The sequence below is a fragment of the Bubalus bubalis genome, chromosome 23 (genome assembly GCF_019923935.1).
Source record: "Bubalus bubalis isolate 160015118507 breed Murrah chromosome 23, NDDB_SH_1, whole genome shotgun sequence".
NCBI classification, from domain to species: Eukaryota; Metazoa; Chordata; class Mammalia; order Artiodactyla; family Bovidae; genus Bubalus; species Bubalus bubalis.
In genome coordinates this window covers 24,402,904-24,422,776 of record NC_059179.1, presented here as the reverse complement: position 1 = coordinate 24,422,776, position 19,873 = coordinate 24,402,904, and the positions used below count along the sequence as shown (strand labels likewise).

At 54.8% G+C, this 19,873-nt stretch overlaps 1 protein-coding gene across 7 annotated transcripts in view; it reads left to right on the top strand.

Moving 5' to 3' along the window:
- SH3PXD2A (SH3 and PX domains 2A) overlaps window positions 1-19,873 on the top strand; it is a 247,911-nt gene that overhangs the window by 176,410 nt on the left and 51,628 nt on the right. For 3 of the 7 annotated variants that reach the window (XM_006067746.4, XM_006067744.4, XM_025274421.3), the window contains 2 exons: window positions 7,234-7,278; window positions 13,792-13,923. In XM_006067746.4, coding sequence (XP_006067808.1) covers window positions 7,234-7,278; window positions 13,792-13,923 — 177 coding nt within the window. Of the gene's footprint in view, window positions 1-7,233; window positions 7,279-12,488; window positions 12,938-13,791; window positions 13,924-19,873 lie in introns of those variants that run through there. The other 4 variants (XM_006067745.4, XM_044935074.2, XM_044935073.2 and 1 more) reach the window with 2 other exon arrangements.

Here is a 19,873-nt window from a genome sequence, read left to right as displayed (position 1 = left end):
TCTTCCATGCACACTAGTGCCTTGGCGTGGGGAGAGGTGAGGGCCAGAAAGCTGAGGGGGAGGCCATCACCCCAAGGGGTGGCCATGGGGTCAGGCAGCAGCTGTAGGAGACCTCCCCACACAGCACCCCTCTGTCTGCCCACAGTGCAGCTGATGACCGCAACACCTATCTTGAACCAGAAAGCTGAGGGTCTTCAGAGCACGGTGGAAGGAGGAGTCAGGGCTGCCTGGCAGCCCCCCTGGGCAGCTGCCTTGGCCTCTCTGCCCACACCCACTGAGCTGGGCTCTCTCTGCTGGACCCAACCTTAGCCTCTGTGTGGGTGTCCTTGGACTTAGTCCCCAAGGGCCTCTGGAATGGCTCCAGCACCGCCCTCCCCCCACCCCACCCCATTCCCCACCTGAGCTGGGAGACTGACTGTTCTCTGACCGCCTGGCTCGGTGGCCAGCGGTTTAGTGGTGCATTCCTGCCCCAGGCTGGGCTGCCCCCACATGGACTCTGGATTCTGGGAAAGGCGGGTCCCAGGGAAGGAGGCAGGCCCCTTCCTACTGAGAGCAAAATGAGAGGAATATGGCTGTGTTTACCAAGGGAAGCCCAACAAAAATAAGCGAGCCTCCCTTGGCCATTGGCCACGGTGGTGGTGGGGGGGGAACCAGAGAATGAGGTCCCCCGTTTTTATAACCCTTTGTTCCCCATTCCCACCAGCTTGCCTGGGCTCCAGTCTGATCCATCACTTCCTTGCTGTGGGGCCTTGGGGAAAACCTTAACTTTCTTGAGCCTCACTTTCTGTGTCTGTGAAGTACAGACTGTCATCGGATTAAACTAGATAGTGCCCATCAAACGGTCTTGCATGTTAAAGAAGTGGGAAGTAGTATGTTTGATGTAGCCTCAGCCCTGCCACTCACTTGCTGTGTGATTTTACGTACTCTTCTCTCTGGTCCTGAGTCCCTACATGCTCCTTCCAGCCTTGTTTGTTTAGTTCAGAATTCTTTGGCTCAGAACCCTCAGACCTTGGGCAGGACCACCTACAAAATTTATGGGGCTTCTTGTTCATAAATTATTAAACATCTCAAACTGAGGACAGAAGAGTGTTAAACCAAGCCCAGGGCGGGCCGCATGTCACGCCGCCCTGAAGCCAGCCGGGCCTCGAGGCTGCGGGCGTCAGAGGCTGCGGGCGTCAGAGGCTGCGGGCGTCAGAGGCTGCGGGCGTCAGAGGCAGGGCCAAGGGGCTGGGCTGTCACTGTACCAGCACCGGTGCCCCTCCAGTCCAGGGCTATGATCTGTTCATACTGTTAAGCACTGAGGACGAGCTGGAGGCTGCCGCTCACCCTGGAGCAAGCTGCAGAAAGGGACCCCCTGCGGGCAGCAGCTCACACACCTTACACAAACCATCCCCAACGTGTACCTTTGTGACTTTGGACTGGAAGTCATGTTTGAGCTATTACTTGTTCTCTGTCTTGGCCATCTTAATTCATGCCATGCTTTTTCCGGATGCCATTCATGCCACTTACACTGTCGTGCCTGTTTCCGCTGCTCTGAGCATGGTGACCTATTTCAGGCCCCATATATCGTGTAGGTCAAGCTGCTACTTCTTTGTGAAGGCCTGTTAGCCCTGGAGGGCTCTGGTAAAGGTTTGAGTTACTTCATGCCTACGACAAGACACTGCCCGCAACAGGGATATATGGTCTCCTAGTGAAAAAGTAGTTCCTTCTCCTTCTACGATTAAATTACAGGGCTAGTATGGCTCAGAGAGTAAAGAGTCTGCCTGCAGTACAGGAGATACAGGGGGCCCGGGTTCAAATCCCTGGGTCAGGAAGATCCCCTGGAGGAGGAAATGGCAACCCGCTCCAGTATTCTTGCCTGGGAAATCCCATGGACAGAGGAGCCTGGCGGGCTACAGTCCTAAGGGTCACAAAGAGTCGGAGGTGACTGAGCAACTAAGGACAATTAGTTGATGGCCTGAAAGCAGTGGCTGAGTTCCCTGGTGGCCTAGTCAAAAAGGGAAAAGAAGCACGTGGCGCCCGTAGGAAACTTTAGAAATCTAGCCCTGTGTGTATAGTTCCCTTGTACAAAAGCAGAGAAAAGACTTGAATACCACAGATATTTAGAAATCCATTCAGGGTTGCAGTGCCGTACGAACAATCAAGTTCCCGAAGAGAGAGGTCTTGAGTGTTCAAGTACGCTGAGATACTGAAGAGTGGAAAGACGCAGAGAAGACAGTGGAGTGCTCACTCCTGGCAGGGGTCCAGCTCCTCCTCCCGGCCCAGGAGCCCAGGGCGGGGGCCGTGTAAGCCGATAAGGCGGGTGACCCTGCCCTGGTCCCCCTGAGCCTGTGATTTGCTTTCATTCTCCAAGGAGTTTGTGCTGTTCTTCTGTCTCTCCCACCTGGGCTCACAGCCCACTCTGGATTTATTAGTTTGGATGGGTGGAACTTGCTCTACACCAGGGGAGAATTCCTGGAAGCATGGTTGGAGACTAGGTTTGGTTAAACTGAACCCAAATCTCACTGCTCTGGAGTTACTCAACATTAAAAGAAACCTTATTACAAACCAATAGGAGTCCCTCTCCTAACTGAAGTCTACCCAGGTGTTCATAATGTAGTCCGTGGGCGTACATGTGTTCGAGGGGAACCTCCGTAAAGTCGGGCGCCCCTGTGGTGTTGTTCTTTGACTTCTCATAACCACCTGGACTTGACCCGAGTCAGGTTCGGCTCCTAAATGTCAGGACTTGCTGACGCCTGGTTTCCTCTGGGCCTGGATTCTTGCTGCCAGAGAGCCAGGAGGAGTGGCTGTGGCAGGGACCCCACCTCCTGTGGGGTGACCTCAGGAGGGACCCTGACACCCACTCCCCTTCTGTATCCAGAGGCCTAATTCCTCCTGCTCCGAAACCTTTCACAGGCACTAGGCTGCTTTGCTCTTAAAGCAACCCTGGAAAGAAAAAGACGAAGTAGATATTTTTATCATCATTTCACAGAAGGAAAGGGGGCTTGGAGATTTGCTAAATGCCCAGAATCAGTGAACTAAAGTGGCAGAGAAAGCGCAAGAACCAAGATTTTTAAAAAATTCTTGCTCCAATTCCTCTTTGTCTTACGTGCCCCCTGAACTGTTGGCCTACTTCATTTGAGTTTCATATACTGAGCATGTGTTCAAGTGGTTTTCCCAGGAAAAGCAGTCTGGTTCTCTGGAAAGATTTGTTTCAGCTGTGGTGCACTTGTGTTACGGAGACTAGTGGGTTTCTACTGGAAGAGCTTAGAACACGAAACCAGTGTCTTGGAGATCGGTGGGCCCCAAATGCCTGATTTTACGGATTGGCCCAGAGAAGTCAGGCCACTTGCCCAAGGTCACACAGCCAGCAAAACCAGCTGTGCAGATTCCCGGTTACATGCCCCGTGCTTTCCACCAGGCCCTATGACTCTGCTCTTAGGGCCCTTGGTTCTGTCACCAGAGATGGGGGCGTAGAGACAGCAGGGAGGACAGGAAGCAGTTGGTCTGTGTCACTCACAGCTGCTCATTTGGCTGCGCCTGCCTCTTGCTCCTTCACCCCGACCCTTCATCTTGCCATTTTCCCAGCCTTGAGCCTGCAGCCATGTCTGCCTCCTGGCTGGGGGGCCAGGGTTTGTGAGCCAGGGGCCTCTCCTCCTCTGTTCATTGTAATGAGGTGGGAGGTGGGAGCATCCTTCCCACCCTGGGAGAGGGCTTGCTCTGGTGGGCTGGAGAGAAGGCACTGCAAAGAGGGGTGGGAGCCGCGGAACTGAATTAATTCTGTGGATCTCGGGGACTGGGAAATAAATCACGTTTTTAAAAGACTTTTTTTTTTTTTTAAAGACAGGCTCGTTTCTGGTCCGCTTCCCATTTTCCTTTGGAAAGAGGAAAGGCCTGCTTATTGAGGGGGGAGGGGGTGGGCATGAGCTCAGGTTGTTCCATGTTTAGGCATGGGGTCTCCATTTCCAGAGGCTAAGGGACCTCTTCCTGTCCACTGGTCCTGGCCTGCCCAGATGCCCATGCCCCAGAGGCCTGGAAGGGCATCAGACCCTTCAAGATGACAATTTAAAAAAGATCAACCAACTGGCAAAGGCCTTGTGAGTATTTAGTCCACAGCAGCACCCACTTCTGTCTCCTGGGGGTTTGGAACAGCTCCCCTTCTCTGACAACCTCACCTCCTAGCCTGCTGCTGCTGCTGCTGCTAAGTCGCTTCAGTTGTGTCTCTCTGTGACCCCATAGACGGCAGCCCACCAGGCTCTGCCGTCCCTGGGATTCTCCAGGCAAGAACACTGGAGTGAGTTGCCATTTCCTTCTCCAGTGCATGCAAGTGAAAAGTGAAGTTGCTCAGTCGTATCTGACTTCTCACAACCCCATGGACTGCAGCCTACCAGTCTCCTCCGTCCATGGGATTTTCCAGGCAAAAGTACTGGAGTGGGGTGCCATTGCCTTCTCCAATCTCCTAGCCTAGGGGTTGGCAAATCACTGCCCATAGGCCAAGCCCAGCCTACCATGTGGTTTTGTAAATAAAGCTTTATTGGCACACGGCTCACTCATTCCTCTACAGGTTGTAACATCAGAGGTGAGTCGTCTCAACAGAGACCACATGGCCCACAAAGCCTCAAATACTGACTCTCTGGCCCTTTGCAGAAAGTCTGTCGACCACCTGTTTTAGCAGAACATGTCTTCCTGGGTTCACCAGGCTCAGGGCAGATGATTTCCCTTGGCTCACAGACAGACATTAGCACTTCCCAAACATTTCCTCCTGAAGAACCCGAAGGAAAGTGCATAAAGTAGTGAAGCCAGCAGAGATGCAGAGAGGTGTGGGCAACCTGTTAGCTGGCTCCCCCAGGGCTGAGTGGGGCTGGATGGCACTGGGAGGGGCCTGGCACTAGGCTTGCCCCAAGGGGGTGAGGGTGGCCTTACTGAATGGCAGCCCACTGGGCCTTATCTGGGGCACAGTGGCAAGAAGTCATAGCGCAGCAAGATCTGGCTCCAGACAATGAATCCCCACATTCTGAACTCGGACCCACTCTGCTACAGCAGTTGATCGCCTTGAGCCTTGGAGTGTATCTGTCTTGTCATGGCCCTACTGGGGTGTGAAAGCTGGGCCAGCCGGGTTCCTGCTATCCCAGGAAGCTTCTGGCTGCTAGGCCCAGTAAGAGACTCTGGCTGCAGGATGCTTGTCTGTGGGTGTAGTTCCCGCAGCGTCCCGCTCCCCCCCATTCCAGCTGATCCGGGCTCTTTGGTAGGCAACTCTGGGTGCCAGCGTCTTGTTGGTGCATCTAGTATCTTATTGCCATCTGGTTCTCATCCTCATAGCTCCAGGAGTCTGACTTTCCTGCTCCCCCAAAGCTGACCGAACCAAACTCATGGGATATGCCCAGGGAAGAGGTTCAGAGAGGTTAAGTGACTCTATCAAAGGGGCAGAGCCTAGATTTAAATTCAGACAGACTCCAGAGACCTCCCCAGTACAGTCCCACTTTGTTGGTTTTGCCGTGAGCTCTGGAAGGGCCAGGCTCCCAGGTCTACATGGGGAGTCCACCTGCAATTGGAAGGTGGCTTGCTGAGCGAAGGAAAGTCAGGTGCTTTAAATGGTGAATAGCTACAAACTGAAGCCTGAACCGGTTTCCCCACAAGAGATGGACACTGTACTAGCTGTGTGACCTTGGGCCAAGTTACTTAACCTCTCTGGTTCATCTTCTTCATTTGCACCATGGAGGGAATTCCTTATTATTGTAGGTTTAGTGTGAAAAATAGATGAGTTACTATATGCAAAGTGCTCAGCACAATGCCTGGTGTAGTCAGCGCTGTATACATGTCACTGCTGCGATGACTATTACGACCATCTGTCAGGTTGCTCTCCTGGCTGGCGCTGGGCAAGCAGTCCAAGGCTTTGCCTCTCAGACTTGCATCTCCACGTTTCCTTCCCACTGCAGCCACTGCGTCCAATGCTATTCTTGCTTGAAACCAGTGATCAGTTCAGCAGAGGAAGCACCAGCTGGGGTGTCCCAGACCTGGTTCCATTTCTGCTCTACTACTGTGGCCTCGTTGGAACTTAGGCCAGTTCCTTCCCCTGTCTGAGCTCAGATTCCACCCGTGTCAAATGAGGCATACCCAGCTCAAGGACTCTCGAGTGTAAACAGTCCACTTTATCCTATAGGTAAACTGTCAGCGTTATGCGCTGACCCTCTGATAGTCTAGAAATGTTCACACCATTGATTAGGCTAGGAGCTTTTTTTCTCATAATGTTACTACTTCACATCTAATGATCTTTGGTTATTTTAGATGCTTTGATTTTGTTCCTCTTGGCAGGAGGATGACTTTTAACCTCATCTGACAGATGAGGAAACTGAGGCCCAGATCCCACATGATTGTCTGAGCCTGGACAAGAGCCCTCCTTTTTTCTTGTCTCTAAAGGTCCCCATTCTTCTGGGTTGGAGTTAGGATGTGGGGAAGTTGGGACTTTTTAAAATGAAGCTTCCTTCCAGTCTGCCAGGGCCTGTCTTCTAAAGTGAAAGAAAGTGTGAGTTGCTCAGTCGTGTCCGACTCTTTTTGGCCCCATGGACTGTAGCCCACCAGGCTCCTCTGTCCATGGAATTCTCCAGGCAAGCATACTGGAGTGGGTTGCCATTTCCTACTCCAAGGGATCTTCCTGGCCCAGGGATCGAACCTGGGTCTCCTGCCTTGCGGGCAGATTCTTTACCATCTAAGCCACCAGGGCTTGGGCAAGGGCTGGACAAGACATGGAAGCCCAGTAGTGTGGTGCCCAGAGGCTGGAGGCTGGCCTTGGGCTCTCCAGCCCTGATGGCTAAAGCTCCAGGCCCAGCCTACCGAGCCTGCTGGCCTGGTGAGGATCCTTGGAGCCACCAGGCCCTGTGGGGCCAGCCACCCACGTGGCTAGAGAGGAAGGTCCAGGCTGCCTTCTCCAGGGCAGTGATAACCCTCGGGCCCTATTCCAGGCTGGGATTGTGGAGGATTCTCTGTGCTCCAGAGGATTCCTGCGTTTTGCAGACACCTCATTATCCCCGTCCTGGCCGGCAGCGTCCCAGCGCCTCAGTAATCACTCCGGCCCACGCCCAGCAGCCGTCCCAGGGCCAGGAAATCACTCCCCTCCCCTCCCCCGCCTTCCGCCGCTGGCCCAATGCGGCGCCTGCAACCACTCGCCGGTGGACCTCCTGCCTGCCTAACGGTTCTCTCTCCTCCTCTGATTCTCTCCTCTCCTGCTGCTGCTTGCTCTCGGGGGGGACTCGGAAGTGTGGCTCTCCAGCTGGGCTGAGTCTCCCAAGAAGGACGTGACAGGTACCGCCTGGTGTGCATGTGAGCGCATGCATGTGAACATGTGTGTCCCCGCGTGTGGGCGTGGGAGCCGGTGCCCGCCGGCAGCATTCTGCCTGCTTCCCCGTGATGTGTAGCAGCTCTTTGTCAGCATGCTGGCGTCTCCTCAGCCCGCTCTTGTCCTTCCCGCTGGCCTTCCCCTCTGCCTTGCCGTCGACCCTTTTTTAGGTCCCAGATCCAGCCTTGGAGCCCTTTGAGGGGTGATGACCACACAGCACAGTGTGGAAGCAGATGCTCCCTGGACCCGGAATGTGTGGGTTTACATCCCGGCTGTGCCGCGTCCTGGTCTCGGGTTACGTAACCTCTCCAGCCGCCCTAAGCGGATTCAGCAGCATCTCCCCGGAGCTGGCACACAGAAAGTATCCAGGCGGTGCTGAGACTGCCACCCCATCCACCCGTGTGAGGGGGGCCGGCTGAAGGTGATGAGCCTCCTCCAGGCTGTTAATCCCGGGCAGAGAGCTGGAGCCCCCACACTCCAGCTGAGACAGTGGCCAGTGAGGGGGGTGGGGAGTCCTGTAACTGGGGTGAAGTCACAGCCCCTGTGCCCCAGGGATCCAGAGTTTGGATCTGCCTCTGGTCTCGGGGACCTTCCGAACCTGGGGCTGCCTGGCCACCGATGGCCCTCAGGGACTTGGGCTTGTGCCCTGTGTCCAGGTGCGGCTGGGCCCAGGGTCAGAGGCTTGCTTTTTGCCTTTGTCTTACTGGACGATGGCAGAAAACCCTAGAGAGCTGTGTTCTCAGCTGTGAGATGGGGGTGGTGTCAGGTGGGGATGGGGATTTCCAGAAAGGTCTTCTAGAAGCCTCTCCATTTCTGTGAGTGGCACCTGGCCCTCCCTCCCAGCCCAAACCTGAGAGCAGAGGTGAGGCTCAGGTTTGGGGCCCAAAACAGAAAGGTCAGAGGTCAAGGGGAAGGGGTTGGGCCAGCCCCATCCTCACACAGCTGTAGGCTGGGAAGGGGGAGTGAACATACTGGTGAGGGCGGGGGGCAGAGGAGGAGGCAGCAGGCAAAGGACCCCTTGCCTGTCCCAGGCCCCTTACAGCCATCCTTCTGGTGTTGCCTGTGACAAGGGCCTCGGCCTGAGCTAATCACTGGGCTCCCGGCCCTTTTTCCCCTCTCCTGAGCCAGTGAGCCAGAGCCCACTTGGCCCACAGCAATACATTTTATTCACCAAACGTATGGCCTGGCTGCCCGAGGGCCTATGGAGAGGCCAGCAGGCGGAGGCCGGCCTGGGAGGAATCCGTTGTGAGGGACCGAAGGGACCTTGGTGGGACGCCCAGGGTTTGGGGGGTCATGGACAGTGTGGGGAACGGGGGGTGGGGCCACTGTAGGGCTTGGCTTCTCAGGATGGGCCCAGCTGTTTGGAGAGAAAGGCTGAGGGGAGGCCACATGGGCCAGGAGAAACCATCCAGACTGGGGGTCCAGGGCTGGAGTCTTGGGCGAGTCGCCAGGTCTCTCTGGGCTGGCCTTGGTTTCCCCATCTGGAATGTTGGCAAGCTCAGTGAAACAGGAAATTCAGAGGTAAGGGGCTGATGCTGAGGACCCTTGTAGATAAGGGGCCTTGAGCTGCTTAGGCAGGCACCCACCCATGAGTGGGCCCAGCTGGCAAATGCCTGGCTGCCTGCCAGGAGGTGAGGTCTGAGAAAGGCATGAGAAGGGACAGAGCCATGGCCACTTCACCCGGCACCTGTGGCCCTTGCCCTAACCTACCTGCTGGTTTTGAGGCTTCAGAGGAACTTAAGCCCTTCCCTTCCTCCCCAAATCTCCTGTTTCCTGTTTGCTTTATAAACACCGTCTACGGTTTACATAGGGTATTAACCCTGTCACTTCATACCATGCTCAGAACAACCCCACGGAGTAGGTACTGTTGTTGTTTCTGTTTATGGATGAGGAAGCTAAAGCTCAGAGAGGTTACGTGTCCTCTGCAGGGTCACAGAGCTGTTAATAATAAGGACAAATCAGGACCAGACCTCAGACCCCAGCTGGATGCTTCTGCATCATGACTCTCGGCAATTACTGTGTCCAGTGCCGTGTCCCATGGCCCCAGTCCTGGTGCCTGTCTACGCACATCAGGGCGAGCCTTGTCTAAACCACATGGTCTAGTTGGGGAGCAGTGCCCCACAAGAAAATCTAGTGCAAGCACTGTGGCTGAGTGATTGAGGGGCTGCTGGAGGGTCAGGCAGAATTGGGGGTGGTAAAGGGGAAGGCATTCCAGGCAAGGGGCCATAGCTGGAGCAGAGGCTTGGATGTAAGAATCTGCCTAGAACAGTGTGGTGTGTTGAATGTTGCCTGGGTCAGAGGAGTTGTGTGTCAGGGAACTTGGGGAGCTCAGGTTGTCAAGAAAGACTGAGCTTGAATGTAGCGTTTCTTCTTTCATCATCAGGGACCCACCGAAGGTGTGGGAGCATGATTTGGCAAAAGCCTTGTGTATAAGTCTTAAAGCCGGCAGCCAGATCAGGCAGGAGCCAGGGGTCCCTCCAGGTGGCAGCGGGAGAAATGCAGGTGTGAGGCAGGCGTGGGGCAAGGCTCTGGGGAACTGCCAGAGCCTCAGCAGATCCAGCCAGGGGCTCTGAGAAAGGCACGAAAATGAGATGGAGGAGGAGACGCTGGCGAAAAGTCCCCTTCCAATCCGGGAGGGGCTCTTCTCTCTAAAAGGAGTACTCCCCTTCTCCATGCCTCTGCCAAACTCTTCCTATCTGAAGACAGGAGGCTCCCTCCACTGCATCTCCCCCTCCCTCGGCTGACTCCCTCAGCCCCCGATTTTCCAGGCCTGGGCTGGGAGGCGATCCAGAGCGGCCTCTGTAGGATGACATCACCCAGAGGCCCGCCTGCCGAGTGGTTTCTCATCCGGATACCTGCTCCCAGCTCACGCCCGCCCGGGCAGCCCTAAGAGGCAACACCCTAAGAGCAGATGCCAGAGAGAGTGAGCAGGGGGCTTGCGTGTGCTGGGGGAGGGGGGGCAGCCAGGAAGACAGAGTGTCTGTCTGTGTGTCCATCCGTTTGTCCCCTAACCTGCGGGCCACTGCCTGTCCTCAGTGCTCTGAAATGCCTGGAGAACATTTCCTTAACTTTTCTACCTGTGTCCCAGAGTGTCAAGTCTTCAGAAAGCTCAGGCCAGTTTTCCAAGGGGTGGGGTGGAGGTGGGAGCAGCGGGTGGATTTTTCCCCTCTTTGAAAGCTAGCCTCAGATTTCCTTGGCTTGGATTAAAGTGAGTCTCTCCATTCCCCGGCACCCTGCTTACCCTCTCAAACAGCTTTTGGCCTCAAACCCATCACTCCTCACTTCTCCCAGCCTCTGTTTCCCCATCTCCCCTTTTCTGCCTTCCAGAATTTGTAGTTTCCCCAAATTTTGGAGGTGAGGCCCTGCTTGGTGTATCTGTATTGGCTCAAAGCAGGCCGTTAAATCACCTTGTTCAACCATCTGCTCATTCATTCGTTCATTTCACCCAACAGTTACAGAGTCCCTACCTGCAGTGGGCACTGTGGGTCTGGTCAGTAGGTATCGCAGTGGAGAAGAAACCCACACTCCAGTCTCCATTGTTGTTGTTCGCTAAGTCATGTCTGACTCTTTGCGACCCCATGAACTGCAGCACACTAAGCTTCCCTGTCCTTCACTCTCTCCCATGAGTATACTCAAATTCAGTAAGCACTGACTATTTGCCAAGCGTGTTGGGGTTGGATGAGGCAGGGACCCTCCTCGGGAGCAGTGGCTCATGCAGGGCAGAGGTCAGGACATGAGCAGCGGTGTCAGGTGGGCCCAGGGGTCCGATCCCAGCTGTGTGACCTTGAGAAAATTGCTTCATGAGCCTTAGTCTGCCTGTGTGTGAAATGGGACGCTAACACGCGCCTACTCTTGGGTTCTTCTGAGGCTCCGCTGAGACAGCAATATGATCTGTGCTAGGTGGGCATCCCGAGTGGGCAGTAAGGAAGGCTTGCTGTTGATGGTCAGCATCATCTGGGCTCTTGGGGCTTTGGAGCTCTCTAACCAGCTGGAGAATTCCCATCTTCTCTTTGTACCTTGAGTTTTCCTCTTCCACAAACTGGCAAGGGAGCCTCTGTGTCCCACAGGCTGGGGACTGGCCCTTTTTGTGTGGGGTGCCCTGCCAGCAACCCCCCTCCCCTCCGGGGACACAGTGGAAAGTGGTCTCTGCCAGCCCCGTGCCCAGCACTGCCTCTGTCCGGCTGGCAGGGGCAGGCACAGAGGCTGGCCCCATCTGAGTGCAGAGCCAGGCCGGCCCTGCTGCCCAGCTGTTGGTTGCATTTCGGCCTGAAACCCAATCCTGGCTTTGGAGGGGCCTGGGGTAGTGCGTGTGCACAGCCATGTGGCAGGCCTCAGCTGGGACAGGGTCCCTCCTGCTTCTCCAAAGAGCTGAGCGGGGCTGCAGGGTCCTCAACTCAGGGGAGAAAATTGGCAGGGGAGGTGGATTTCTTTCCCCGACATCGCCCCCTGCCCTCGGTTGGATAGAGCCTCTCGGAGGGAAAGACCCAAAGATCTAAGCAGTGTTTCTCACCCTGGCTGTGTGTGAGAACCACAGGTTGTAGGGCAGGGGTCTTAAAAAAACTAGCTGAGACCAATTAAATCAGCCTCTCTGGGGACGGGGCTCGGGCATCCATGTTCTTTAGAAGTTCCCCAGGTCTTGTGGGATCAAGTTGAGGTTCCTTGTGAGGAGAATGGGATGTCTGGAAACAAATCAGGGGCGGTTCTGTAACAGAACAAGACAGGCTTGAACTTAAAACACGGAGTGAATTTGGTTCTCTCCATGAAGGCTGTGTGGGCGGGATCAAGCCTCTGCTCTGGGTCTCTGAGGTGTCCTTTGTGAAATGAGAAGGTAATAAGATTGTTGTGAGGATAAAAATGCGACAGGGTACATGCCTGGCATAGAACATTTGCCAAGTTAGACTCAGGCATGTGGGGAATGTAACTGCAGGCTGAAGCACCAAGGGGGCCGTGTGGAGCCCGGGGACCCTCTCAGCCATTTTTTTCAGGAGATTGGTAGATGTGTGGGGCAGTAGACACGTAGTTTAAGACGTATCCCAGGAGTTCCCTTTTCGGGGGAGATCAGAGGGGAGGGGTCTGGGAAAGCTTCCTGTAGGAGGTGACCAGTGGGTCTTTGGTTCGTGGATCCCTTCAGCTCCTAGCCGGTCACGTGTGGTCTTAGGTGCTTAGGTCCTCCGCACTCCACCCTAGCGATGACGACAGGAAGGTGCAGAGAGGTTTTAGCTGGACATTCAATGCCATACAGCCAGTAAGCTGGGATGCACGGGGTCTGTCCACCTTCCAGCCTGGTGTTTGCTTAATGCCCATTACACTGGTCCAGTGCCTTACCAGTCCAGTGAGCCGCTGCTCGCTCCAGGGCACCTCCGCCCTGCTGCCCTCCTCCCCCTGAGCCCCACCTTCTGACCCCTCAAGCTCCTGAAACTGCCAGGAGAGGGCGGCGGGAGGCTTCCGGGAGCCTGACCACAAGCCCCAGCAGAGCTTAAAAGCAGAGGGACGCTGCGTCGGTCTCCATGTGGCTGGAGGGCGGCAGCCAGGCCAGACGATGCCCCGACGGGAAGCGGGGCTGGAGGCGACAGCCTGAAGCCAGTCCCTGGGCGCCAAGCCCGCCGGCTTGGTGGCCGCGCCTTGGTGAGCCCGAGGGGCAAGAGTGGAGCCGAACTTGAGGAAAAGTTGGCGGGGGGCGGGCTGGGCTCTCCAGCGGCGGCGCTGGCGCTGGGACTTTCTTCTTGGGTTTCAAGTAAACAGTCTCGGCCCTCCTCCCCTTCCCCTGCCTCCACCCCCGGCTCCTCATTCGATGGGTCTCATGTGTTTCTATTTAAGGGCTGCGAGTAAACCCCAGTGATTGGCGGCCTCAAACCCTCTTGACTTCTCGCCTGGGCCCGGCCGTGGAGCCGTCCTCTCCCGCTCTCGCCCTCTCCCTCCCGAGGGGAGGACTGCTGACTCTCTTTCTCTGGGTTTACAGGGGTTGGGGAGAGGCCCCGAGCCCTCCTCCTCGCCTGGCCTTTCCTCTTTCCTCTACTCCAGAATCAGCCCCCATGGGCCGCCAGCCCGCCTGCCCGCGGCCCTCCCCTCGCACCCCTGTGGCCGAGGGGTCTGGAGAGACCACGTCCACCCCGGGCCTCTCCTCCGACTGCCTCTGCCTTGTGCTTGACCGTGATTAGTTCATCGCAGCCACGGGCTTTTTCCCTTTGAGTCCCCTCCGCTTCTGTCTCATTTCTGCCTGTCTCTTCCCGCTCCCCGCCCCCTCCGCTGCCCCCTTGCTCCCCATGTCCCCCGGTCCCCGCGGCGCAGCGGGCCGGTGTGGGGCCCTGCTATATGGCCTGTCCTTGGGGCCCGGCGAGCTGCGAACCCTGGCTGCGGGCAGCCTCTCCGAGCGGCGCTGGCGACCGAGCAGCCTCCCCCGAGGCCGATGGACAGGGGGCGCCCCGGCCGCGGGGCCATGGCCGGCCGCTGGCTCACCGCGTGCTTTCTGCCCTCGCCAGGTGCCGACACCAACGCCGAACCCATGATCCTGGAACAGTACGTGGTGGTGTCCAATTATAAGAAGCAGGAGAACTCGGAGCTGAGCCTCCAGGCCGGGGAGGTGGTGGATGTCATCGAGAAGAACGAGAGCGGTGAGTGCCCGGCTGGCTGGCCGGCCCGGAGACCAGGAGCCCGGCTGGTTTTTGTTCCCCTCCTCCTCCCCCACCTCTGCAGCTATACGTTATTTCCATCTGGCCGGGAGAGGGCCGAGGAGGCTGAAGTTTCCCCTGTTGGTTTGGGCTGCAGGCCAGCAGTTTGCCTGGTGGTGGAAGAATGTCTCCAGCGCTCGGGGTAATTAACTGGCTTGTGTTAATGCAAGGCCAGGGTGGCGGCACAGGCACCACAGTCCAGCCTGTGTGGAGGGACCCTGTGCCCTCCAAGGCCCAGGGGCAGATAGTGCCCAGCTCGGGGGCATCCTACAGCATCTTCTCCCTTGGGACCATAGTCCAGGCTGGGAATGAGGCAGGGGTGGAAGAACCTGGCTGGCTGGTGGGACAGGCAGGCCATGACGTCACTGTGGGGTCCAGGGTCCTCGGCGGATTGTCTGAGGAAAGGCCAGGCCTGTGGAGGTTGGCTGGTGTCTGAGCTGACTGCCCCCTGCTGAGCTGGGAAGAGGGCCCAGACAAGGGGATGAAGTTAGGTCCTGGGCCCAGGGAGGGTCCCACAGCAGCCGCCCTGTCATTGGGAACTGAGGCTTTGTCCTGTATGGGCCAGGCAGATTGGTTGTCGCGGGGGCTGCCGGTTCCCAGGTTCTCACCGAGTGGGCCTCAGTGCCTCAGCAGCAGGAGTCTCTCGGGGGAGTGAGGAGGGCCCGAGTCTGGCAGTCTGAGGTGCAGGCCCGTGTGACCCCCTGCAGGGCCCGGGGTGAACTCTGGCCCAGGACCCCCATCGTCAACTTGCTGGTGACCTGCTGGCACTTGAGTTGGTTCCTGGGGCGTTCTGTTTTGGTTTCGGTTTGCTGTGGGGGTAGGCCCCCACGCCGTGCTTGTGTTGGAGCCTCTCTGAGTTGTGTTTGGAGGACACTCCCAGAGAGGAGGGGCCTGCTCTTCTTTCCCTGTTCCACGCTTTTCTTCCCAGTGTTTTAAGCTCCGACAGCAAGACAGGCCAAAGGATGTCTGTGCCCACTCTATAGAGAGAAAAACTGAGGCACAGAAAAACTGAGGGGAAGTGAGACACCTGAAGTCAAAAACAGAACAGGAATTTCTTGGGCCCCTGGTTCATGTGCCTAAGGGCAGCAAGTAGAGAAGTAGCAGTAAAGACACTTGAGGAAATCCCAGCAGGCCTCCTGGGGGAGGTGAGGTTAGGCTGCTGCTGCAGGAGGCTTGGGGACTGTGCTAAGAACAGGGCTATGATGCCAACATAGACCTGCCTCATGGCCCTCCCAGTGTGGAGTCTTCAGAGCTTGTTCCCCTCCAAGAGGTTAGGCTCTGCCATTGTGTCTGGAGTCATCACCGCCGTGGTTGGCAGCTGTTGTCCCCACCCAACTGTCCCCAGGGTAAGGCCTGGGCCCTTCACCCCAGGTGCCCACACTGGTCCCCTTCCTGCATGGAAGGAAGGGGGCTTTCAGCCTTTGTCACAGTACCAGCCCCGCCTCCCCGCACCCACAGAAGCTGCATGTCTGAGAGGCCTGGCTCTGGAACCCTAAGCACCTGAAGACCCAGAGAAAGGGCTCTCTACTGGTGGGATTGGAGACATCCACTGAGGACGTAGAGACATGTTTGTTTGGGGACGTGGCCCAAAGGAAGGTGTGTCGGCTTTTCCATATAAAGTCAGGGCTGCTCAGAAGTAGATTTCTGGCTTAGGGACCCTCTTGCCTCATGGCACCAGTGCAGCTCTATGTCTGTATGGGGAGCAGTGAGCCCCCGTGTCCCTGGGTACCAGCCACTGGCCAGGATGGCTACAGAGGAGAACCCCCCCCCCCCCACTAAAGGCATTCAGCCTGTTATCAGACTCCTTGGTTCCCTGTGCCCTGTCACCCCGCATCCAGTACCCTGCCTGGGAGTGGAGGAGGGAGCACCTTGACAAAATGGGGCTTCTGCAGCAAACCTGGAACTGCAAGTTACTCCTCTCCTGAGGAGTCCCCGATGGCTGTCTGAGGGGCTCAGGCAGCCTGACTCCCCAAAGCAACCCTCTGAGGGAGCTGCCATCTCCAGAAGCAGGATTCTGCCCACCACCCACCTGCTGGGTGACTTTAGGTTCCTTCCTCCCTCTGGGCCTCTGCTGCCCCTTCTGTGAAATGGAGACAGCCTCGTGGGTGCTCCGAAACAGGGCCTGGAGTAGATGACCTCCCCAAGCCCGCTTCATGGCTGGGAGATGCCCCAGGGCCCTGGGTGTCAGGTAGACAGAGCCTCCCTGAACATGGTCTTCTCACTTCCCTGGACTTCATGTCTCTCCCCTTGGTGAATGCAAGGACCTTGGAGTGCTGTGTCCACCACACAAACCCACACTGTGTTGCCGTCAGAAACAAGGAGACCTCCTCCAGTGTAAAACCAGCTTAACCGGAGAAACTGAGTGGGTGAAGAGGAGAAAGGAAGAGGGCCAACTGCAGATCCTTGGGAGAGTGGTTTCCCAGTTCAAGGAGTTGGATGGTGGGGGAGGGGAAATGTGTTGTGCATCCTGCAGACTGGCTTTGGAAGGAGTGGTGAGTGAGGCTTTTGAACTCCGGGACAAAGAGTCAATTGTGACGCCTTTGACCTTAGGACTGGTGGGCGTCGGGAGGCATTTCCACTCAAATTGTTGGGGCAGCAGCTCCAGTTAGCACCACCCTGCCCCCTGGGGGCTGGCCTTGCCCTCTGGGAGCCAGGACTCTTCCTGTATCCCCTTCTTACTTGGCTGAAAGCTCCTTGAATAGGGTGTGCACAGAGGGACCCAGCCACCTCTGTCTCTGCTCACTTGTCAGAACCCTCTGGAAGGGACCACAGCCTCCAGGGGATTTTGGAGGTGTGGTTGTGCCCATACTCTGTAATCTCATTCATCTAAAGAGAGATGTGTCTGGAAGGCATTTCAGAGTCAGTAAATAGTAAACACAGGTTCTGGCCATGCACTTCATTACTGGAATCATGGAACAACCCTGTGTGATAGAAGGCACTTTAAGCACTTTGTGTCTGAAGTAACAGGTTAAGAGGTTAAGTCATTTTCCTAAAGTCCCAACAGCTGAGATCTCTCCCTTCTCCAGAGGAAGTGGGGGGAGGGTGAGAATGGGCTGATCCCAGGAGGGATCATCACTGAGTTGGCGATGCTACAGGTCAAGGACAGACGTGGCCTGGCTGAGATGATGCCAAGGCTCCCTGGAGCATTGTTGCAGGAGGATGGCTCTGTGTGCCTCCTTCCAGCATGGTGCTCATTGGTAGTGGGAATTCTTCTTGTTAATTGTCGAGCTTAGGGATAAGCCACAGCTAAGAGGATCTGAGAAGGGTGGTGAATTCCCAACACCAAAGACAAGCATATTCTGGGGAATGCAAGTGGATAGATGTCAAAGACGCCCACAGTGGTGGACTTGGGTGACTTCAGGGGAAAATTTTTGATTAAACAGTGGGCCTGGGGCCCAGCCAGAAAAGGACTCTCTTTCTCCATTGGTCTACAGGGACAAAAATAGCAGAAAGACTCAGCAGTTTTGTTAGATTTGCCAGCCATTTTTGTCTTATCCTTGAAAAGCCCTCCACCCTTGACATAAGCAACAGAGCCTGAGATGCTCCCTTTGTAGGACATTCTTACGCCTCAAAGACCACATTGGCTTTACCTTCCAGCAGGCAAAATCTGGTCTGACTTCTGGCAGAATCTTGATGGCAGTTGCTCTGATTTCTGTGTTAAGCAAAGCTGCCTCCAACTTTCCAGGATGGTTTCCTTCTCTCAGGACTAGGAGCCAGCCAGGGGATGTGGGGATATGAGTCAGCAGATGCTCAGTTTTTTCCCTGATCCAGCTTTCCTACTCTGAGTCTTTGCTTCTTTCCTGGCACTAGTGTGATAACCTCGGGAGATATTATACAATACTTCCTTGGAGGCATATAGCTATAGGAATAAGGTAAAAGTATTGTATTGGCAAGAAATTTTGAGCTCCTGGTCCATAGAAGTGAGAAATTGTATAGGTGAGAAAACTAAGCCTTGGGGAGTTTGAGAATCTTCAGTCCGCTCCAAAGTCAGTGCTTTAGTCCCAATTGAGTAGTGAGCAGAGGACAGACACCCACTCAGATTTACTCAAAGGATTCGGGAAAATCTCACCAGAACCCAAGGATGGGAAGGACACCCCAGCTTCACAAGGACTGGGAACCAGAAAGCTGGCAGGAGACAAAGCAGCTACCCTTCTCCCTCTCTTGGGTACCAGGTGGATTGAAAGCCCAGCTGTGATCTCCTAACTGCAGACCAGGCTTCCTTCTCTTCCTGTTCACTCATAACAGTGGCCCATTCACCTGATGTTGGCTTGTCAGGACCAGATTTTCCAGTCAAGATAATAGACATCAACTGAGGATGGTCTCTGGTTCTACAGGTTCAAACTTTGAAGCTTTAATCTGATTGGTTCCTGGCCAGCCAATGGATTGGCAGGCTTTGGATCAGGTGCCCAACTCTGGGCCAATCAGCTGTGTCTAGGAGAAATGTCATAGGGTATAAACATGGGTGCCTTTCCAACCTCTTTATCAGTGGCTTGGAGTACATGTTTTAAAGAAAAGACATCTAGGGAGGTAAGTTATCTGAAAACATGTTGGCTGCATCTATTTTACTTATTTAATGGCTGTGTGTAGTAGAGAGAGCAAAGAACCAGGAGTCTGAATGTTAGGTTTGAGATCTAATGCCACACTGTGTGATATAGGCAGGAATCCATTTCCTCCTGAGTATAAGAGAACAGTGATACATACTACGTGGGTTTTTGTTTTTTTTTTTCCCCTCCCATGAAATGTAACCATTTATTATTTGACAAATATCTTTATCAATAAGACAAACTAATAAGCTTTTCTCTCAGATTTGTATGTCCTAATGATTATTTTTTGTTGTCAAAAATGATGCATTCTTCAGCCATATATTTTGTGAGTTGGAATCATTTTAACACTGAAGATGTACCTGTTCTGTTCCTTTGGTATTTCTTCATGAACACTGTTATAACTGGTTCTACATAGGCTTTTTGTAAGTGAGACATACACTGTATATACTCTTCACTTATCCATTTATTTCACAGTTCTTGAATAGCTCTTGTGTCCCAGGCCCTATGCTGATTACGTGCCTACCCATACAGTTCCTGCCTTTATGTAGTTTAAACTCTTAACTGGTGTGAGCATGAGTGGACTGTATTGTGAGACTGGGCTACTTCTGCAGATTTTCTGATGTCTTAAATGGACTTCTTCTATATATCCTCTATGTCTTTTAGTTAGACTCTGTGCTTACTAAGGAGCCAGCTGATTAGTAGTTCATATTGCCAATCTGCTCTTGAAAAGATGTCCAAATAAAGAGGATAGGCTGTTTCTAGAAGGACAAGTTTCTTGCAGTCTGTATTACAGATAAGTGAACTAACACTCTTAACTGTGCAACAGCCTTTTAAGAGTTTGGTTCTGGTGAGTGAGCCATATTTGGTTGTGGTAACTGGCCGCCATGAGGCCCTGTCCCAGCTGACAGAAAGCCTTGATCTCTGACACGCTTCTCTTCCTAAATACAACACATGCATGTTCTTGCCATGTCAGCCTGATCAGCGATTCCAAAGCCCATGCTGCTCCAAGGCTGTCTCTGGGGGGCAGTTGTTGCCCACTTCATGAAGCTGGCTGGAAGGCAAGCGGCCATCGAGCATCAGTCAGGAACAGAAGTGAGCATTCTGATCCAATCTGGGGCCCTCAGCCCAGCTTTAGTCACCCTGGCTGGAGATGGTTCTGAGAATAAGATTGCATGATAGCCTAGCAATGAAAAGTATGGGTTCAACTTAGATAAGCCTGGTTTTAATCTTGATTTAGTTCGTGATTTAGTACTTACTAGTGGTGAGCCTGGGAAGTTGCCTGAATGTTCTAGGTGAACTTCGGTCTCCTTGCCTGCAAAATGGTGCTAATTGTACCCATAGCTGTGGGG